The following is a 6,723-nucleotide window of genomic DNA, read 5'->3' as shown; positions in this document are numbered from 1 at the left end:
GCCTCCTCCAGGTCCTGCCGGACCCGGATGTACTCATCATGCTGGTCCTGGATCTCCGCCTTCACCGCCTGCAGCTTGGCGTAGAGCTGGAGAGACAGGGGAGGCTCAGAGGCTGCACCATGTGGCTGTGTGGCCATGAGGCGTGGCCACTCAGCCTTGGACCCCAGGCTGCAGCTTCAAGAGCCACCAGAAAGAGGCCTGGGGCTGAGTCTGACCCTCCATCCGGCGGCCCCGCCTCGAATCACAAAGGGCTATCCCTCTGACAAGGAGGCACGTGTCTGCTCCTGACTCTGTCCCAGAAGGTGACCCAGCCTACACCTCTCCAAAGTGGGGGGTGGAGGGCAGCACTGAGCCCGTTTCACTCAGGCGTGTCCGTGGTACTGCTGTCGTGGCTGCGCCTCAGCCTGCCTGCTCCACGCCAACCATGCTGCGAGCTCCAAGTGCTGCCCAGAAGCCAAACTGGAACCTGCTGATTCTGCCCTAGACCTTCCTCTCACGGACATGTCTGTCCGCTGCCATGGGCTTTGCAGGGTCCTGGTGACCAGAGGTCCCCAGCCCAGCCGTTGGCATGTCCTCAGGGGTCTTTGTGTTCCCTTCCCAAGCATCCCTAGGCTACAGTCTCCTTCTCAGACCTCTTCTGACCTCCACTTCCCTGTCCCTGCACCAGCCAGTCAGCCCAGTTGTGACTCACTAGTCCCACGGTCAAGGGGAAGTTTCTCAGGACCACGAGGAACGGCCACTGTGGAGAAAGGAAGTGACGAGCATTCCCAGCCTCAGGCCCAGCCCTGCCCAGCAGAAAGGGCTCTGTCCCCAACAGTACTAGGGCCCTGCCCTGCCCTCCCAACCCCACTCCTCCTCCAGCAGCAGCCCAGGTAATGGTGCTCAGGGCTTCAACAGTTCAAAGTGGGGAGTCTGACTTCTGAGTGGATGTGGGGAGGGAGGGTTGCTGAACTATGGGTAGACCTTGACCCTGCCCCATACACCGCACCTTCTTGAGCTTCTTGGTTTTGACCTCCACCTCCTGCTGCAGGGACGTGTAGGTGCCCCGGAGCTCCATGGTCTCCTCGTCTCTGAGCATCATCTCCTGCTGTATTTCCCGCTCACGGCGTTTCTAGGGCAGGGCAGGGCAGGACAGAGGGCCTCAACAGTGTGGCACGGGGGAGGGGGTGGGTGTCAGGGGACCTGTCATAGGATCTGGCTTCGCCGTGGCCAAAGAGCCAGGAGAGGGAAAGGGCCATGCAGGGGTTGGCACCCCCTCCTCTCAGCTCGTGAGGCCCTGCCTTTGCCAGGTCCTGCCCCATGGGGATGCAGGCCTGCGGTGTCAGCCACCACCACTCCCAGATGCCACACACTTCCTCCAGGCTGCTTCACCCTCTCCTCTGCCGGTGGCACGTGAACTGCCCAAGCCAATACCTTGTAGCTCTTACTGATTCTGTCAATAGTCATAGAGTTGTCAGGAATTCCGACCCTTGTAGAAGGCCCAGGCATCAGGCCCAGATACCTCGTGGAAGCTAATGTCATGGAGGGCCACCCCTTCCTCCCCCTACTAGCCTGCAGTGCCCCAGCCGGGTGCAGGGCCCAGGGGGCAGGGGATTCTGAATTCATGAGGGCTTCCTGACTCTGCCACCAAGACATGACCTTGGGCCCATGTGTCTCTTGCGGACCCGAAGCCCAGTAGCCCCACCTGCTCAGCAATCTCCTGCCTCTTCAGTTCCAGCATCTTCTGCTGCTCGTTGGTGTGGTCCATGATGTTCCTGCCGCCGATAAGCAGCTTGCTCTCCATGGCCTGGGGACACAGAGAAGGAAAGGCATGGGCACAGGGCCACAGGCTCCCCAGTTTGGGGTGTGCAGCTCCATGGCTCTGTGGTCCTTCCAGAAGTGGGCACAAAATATATTCCAGAGGGTATCCTAGTGGCCCTCAGAGAGAATGGACTTTTCTTCGCCAGCCTCTTGGGCCCCAGACGAGGCCCCCAATTTCGCCAGGACCACTAGGCATGGTAGAAAGAGGGAGCCCCTCAGAAGCAGGATCTTCTTGCTTGGGAGACAGAGGGAAGGCTAGACCACCATGCTTGGAGGAGCTGTCTGATTCTGGCAGCCTGGACCAGGTGGTGCCCAGGGAGGGGAAGAGAGAGAAGATACAGCCACTGGGGAGCCCAACCCTTTAGATGACTGGCTCTCCACACAGGCGTCAAACAAGCTCTCATCTTTGTGTGGCAGGAAAGGAAGACAAATTAAAGAGGGGATGATACGTGGCCAGGAGCAACCTGTGCTTGGGAGAAGGGCAGTGGGCCGGCAGTTCTGCGCACTGACCGTGGGACTCAACAAGGTTCTCCCTTCCATTCTCCCACCTGTAACGTCTTCTGAGCATTCCACCTGTTTCGGGGTGGCCTGCCAACGTTTGCTACGCACCATCTGCCAGATGGTGATGCAAGCCTTGGACAACTCACTGCTATCGAGTTGATGCCAATGCACAGCGACCCTCTATGACAGGGTAGAAGAGTCTCTGAGTTTCCAGGATTGTCATTTATTACGAGACTAGAACGCCACCTCTTTCTTCTGCAGAGCGGCTGGTGGTTTCAAACTGCTGACGCTGCGGTTAGTGGCCCAATGTGTAACCACAACACCAGCGCGGCTCTGTCTGAGCCCTTAGCAGACATGATCTCCATTCCCCCTAAAGAGGGTACTATTACTCTCCCCCATTGAACACATGAAGAATCGGAGAGGAGCCTAAGGTCTGAAGCTACTAAGGTGTTGAAGAGGTGGGGTTTGAACCGATCCTCTCCCAGTCTCACTCCCAGAGCCTGAGCGTGGAGACCCTCAGCTATGTGTGAGCCCCCAGTCCAGGGCTGTGACCCAGACACTGGGTAGGTGCTTGTCGAATCTGAAGCTTAAATGGGATTGTGTCACGTGTGGTTACATAAACGGCTTTTCCATCCATGCTAATATGAGGGTGGGTAGCAGTGGCTGTCCAGTGGATGAATTCTTGACTTCCTCTGGGGGGACCCCGGGTTGATTCTTAGCCAATGTTCCTGCTGCATAGCAGCCACTGATCGATCAGTGGGGACTCGTGTGTTGTGTGCAAAACAAGCTTCCAGACTCAAACGGGCTGAAGAACAGCCTGATGCTGAAATCAGCCAATGAAACCCTCTGGGTCACGGCTGGTGCAGGGCCGGGCAGCTTCTTTCTGCTGTGCAGGGGGTTGCCAGGAGTCGGCAGCTGACTCCGCGCCGCAGCTGCGAATGAACACACGGAAAAAGCTGCAGCCCCACCCCAGCCGCCTTCCGATTTCATCACTGGCTTCCCTGAAGGCTGAAATCACCTTGAACCACCCGGAGAAATTGGCTGACTCCCCAGGGGAATTTTTCTCAGTGCAAGCAGCTGACTTGCCCAAGGGATCTCAAAACGGGGAGGTGCTGTCAGCCTGGGGAACCCCACGTGCGAGAGCCCTGTCGTCCAGGACACACAGGGCTGGGCTTAAGGGTCAGTCTCTGGAGGCTGGACTATGTGGGGGTGCCAGATGGCATTGAGCAGCGTCGGGCCAGCTGGAGACACGGAACCCTCATGCTGACCCCAGACAGCCTCAGAGGCCAAGACTGTGGTCCTCCATCCCCCCACCCTGTCTGGTCCCCTGCCTCAGTCTCCCCTCTGGCCCTCCAACACATCATACCCAGGGGGAGCCACCAGAAACCCCCATGTGACCCTGCTGCTCCTCTACATCAAACCACTTCAGGGGCCTCCATCCCTTGTAAGTCCAAGTCCCAAATCTGCAGCATGACAGGGAAGCTCCTGGCCGGCTGGTCCCCCCACCCCACCCCACACACTCACACCTCTGTGTGCTCTGCAGCCCGAACCAAACACCAAACTCGCTGCCTCCCCTGTGGGCTTCTGAGACAGTCCCTGTTTTTCAGTCCAGTCTTTCTCCCCAGGAGTTTGTGGAGGTTTCGAACTGCCGACCATGCAGATCGCAGCCCTACGGGTCACCACCACACCACCAGGGCTCCTCTTAAAGCTGCACGTGGCCTGCTTTGGGCCTTCTCGACACCAGGACGGAGTCCGAGTACTTTCACATAAGGTGACCGTCATTTCCACTGGGGGCCCCTTCAGAGCAAGAGTCGTCTAGGAGCCTCTCAGTGCCCCCGGGGCTTCGGGAGCATAGTGTTGGGCACCAAGTCGGTGTTCGATTAACTGAATTGAATCCTTATGGGAGACATTGGTCCAGAAGGTGAGCTCCGGGTCCTTCCTGTGGGTGCTCTTTGTCCCGGCTTCCCCTCCTTCAACTGATCAACTCACACTCACTGTTGGGGTACAGGGACAGTACAGCGGACTCTGAGCAGCAGAGGACACCTAGCCGGGGGTGGGGGGGAAGTAGTGGAGAAGAGGGAAGGGTGTGAAAAGGGAGAGAAGGCGAGGCTCTCTCCTGTGCCCAGAGGAAGCCCCTCCTGTTGTTGGATATTGGATCCCTGTGCTGCTGGGTCACGGAGCCTTAGAGGGGCTTGGGATCGGCCGGATCTCCCATTCTGGGACACAGGTATCCACAGCGGCCCGGAACCTTTGTAGGTCGGGTTTCCTTTGCTGTCTATTATGCATTGAATTGTGTCTTCCAAAAAGATATGTGGCTATCTTAGCCCTGGTTCCCGTGAACATGACGTTGTTTAGTAACAGAGTCTTTGATGATGTTTACTAGATGAATTAGCATAAAGTCATACTCCAATCTTTGTCCACTAAATGAAAGAACCTCTCTTTTAAAAATGACAAAATGGGATTTCCATTGGCAGGAAAATGAAACAGGATACATACCCCATGCCATACACAAAACAAACTCAAAATCGATCAAAGACCTCAAACTATAAAATTCATGGAGAGAAAGCATAAGGGATAAACATAGGGGCTCTGATTTATGGCATAAAGACAATATCAAACATAACTTAAAAAACAAGACAAAACAGCAGACCTGCTAAAAATGAAATACTGCTGCTCACCGAAAGACTGCCAAAAGAGAGCCCGTAGGCCGGGGAAAGTGGAGGGAGAGTGACATAACTGACAAGAGTCTAATCTCTCAGATGGACAGAGAAGGCCAATGCCGCCACAACTAAAGACAGACAATCCAACTGAACACCAAGCAAGACCCGAGCAGACGTTTCACCAGCACGATTGAACGAACATTTCCCCGGAGAGGATTGCCAGCAGTCAAAACCCCCGTGGCTGTTGCTGCTCGGTCCTTCCTAGCACCTCAGTTCTGACTCATCACGACCATGCGGACAAATGAAACACAGCCGGCCGGGCCACCCTCACGGGTGTTAGGTTTGATCGAATTGCTGCAGCCACTTTGTCGATACGGCTTGTCAGGGGGCTTCCTCTTCCTCTCCAACCTACTTTACCAAGCACAAGGTCCCTCTCCAGGGACCGGTGTCTCCGCACACCGTCTCCAAAGTTCATGAGAGGAAGTCTCGTCACCCTTACCTCTAAGGAGCACTGTGCCTATACTTCTTCCAAGACTGACTTCTTTGTTCTTTTGGCAATCCATGGTCATTTCAATATTCTTCACCAGCACCACACTTCACACGCGCCGATTCTCCAGTTTTCCAGAGCCCATGTCCAATTTTCACAGGTAAATAGGAGGCAGCTGAAAAGATCCTGGTTTGGGTCAGGCCCAGGTATCAGGTCTCTTGACTGTTGCATCCCTGAGCAATGATTGTGGATACAAGCAAGAGACCATCTTTGACAACTTGAATCTTTTCTCCATTTATCACAATGTTACCGATCCAGTTGTGAGGATTGGGGCCTTCTTTACATTGAGCTGTAATCCACATTGAAGGGTGTGATCCTTGATCTTCATGAGCAAGTGCTTCACGTCCTCTTTACTTTCAGCCAACAAGGTTGTGTCATCTGCATAGCTCAGGATGGTAAAGAAGCCTTCCTCCTACCTGTATGCCGAGTTCTTCATCCGTCATACTTCTAGTTCCTCTGATGATCTGGTCAGTACACAGATTGAATAAATATGGGGAGAAGATACCACCCTGAAGCACACCTTTCCTGATTTTAAACCATTCAGGGCTCCCTTGTTCTGTTCCCACAACTGCCTCGTTCCACGTACAAACTCAAACAAACACCACGAAATTCCACAGGAGCACAATCAGGTGGTCTGGCATTCCCATTCTTCTCAAGACTATCCATAATTTGTTACGGTCCATACAGTCAAATGCCTTGGCATAATCGATAAAACACATGGAAGCATCTTTCTGGTATTGATCACTTTCAGCCAAAGTCCATCTGACACCAGCAGGGATAGCCCTTGTTCCACGTCCTCTTCTGAATCCGGCCTGAAACTCTCGCAGCTCCCTGTTGATGTACTGTTGCAACCGCTGTTGGATGAACTTCAGCAAAACTTTCCTTGCATGTGATATGAATGATATTGTTCTATAGTTAGAGCATTCTGTTGGGTCACCTTTCTTTGGAATGGGTATCAATATGAATCTCTTCCAGTCAATTGGCCAAGTATCTGTCTTCCAATTCTCTTGATACAGCAAGTGAGTGTGTCCATGCTTCATCAGCTTGTTAAAACATTTCAGTGGGCATTCCACCCATTCCTGGAGCCTGGTTTTGGGCAAATGCAGTCAGTGTAGCTTGACCTTCTTCCTTCAGCACCAGCCATTGGTTCTTGAACTTGTATCACCTCTTGGAATGCCTGAATGCTGGCTAGTTCTTTTCCATCTTCTTTGGATG

At 54.1% G+C, this 6,723-nt stretch overlaps 1 protein-coding gene across 1 annotated transcript in view; it reads right to left on the bottom strand.

Moving 5' to 3' along the window:
- Positions 1-6,723, bottom strand: part of KIF3C (kinesin family member 3C) — a 48,293-nt gene that overhangs the window by 17,588 nt on the left and 23,982 nt on the right. The window contains exons 5-7 of the mRNA XM_045286902.1: positions 1,685-1,786; positions 989-1,111; positions 1-86 (exon numbers count right to left, since the gene is read on the bottom strand). The exon at positions 1-86 is cut by the window's left edge and continues 29 nt beyond it. Coding sequence (XP_045142837.1) covers positions 1-86; positions 989-1,111; positions 1,685-1,786 — 311 coding nt within the window. The remainder of the gene's footprint in view (positions 87-988; positions 1,112-1,684; positions 1,787-6,723) is intronic.

Source organism: Echinops telfairi, unplaced genomic scaffold (genome assembly GCF_000313985.2).
Source record: "Echinops telfairi isolate 266 unplaced genomic scaffold, ASM31398v2 ScPeMD7_9;HRSCAF=40, whole genome shotgun sequence".
Lineage (NCBI taxonomy): Eukaryota > Metazoa > Chordata > Mammalia > Afrosoricida > Tenrecidae > Echinops > Echinops telfairi.
Note: the sequence above shows the minus strand (reverse complement) of the source record. Positions and strands in the feature narration are given on the sequence as shown.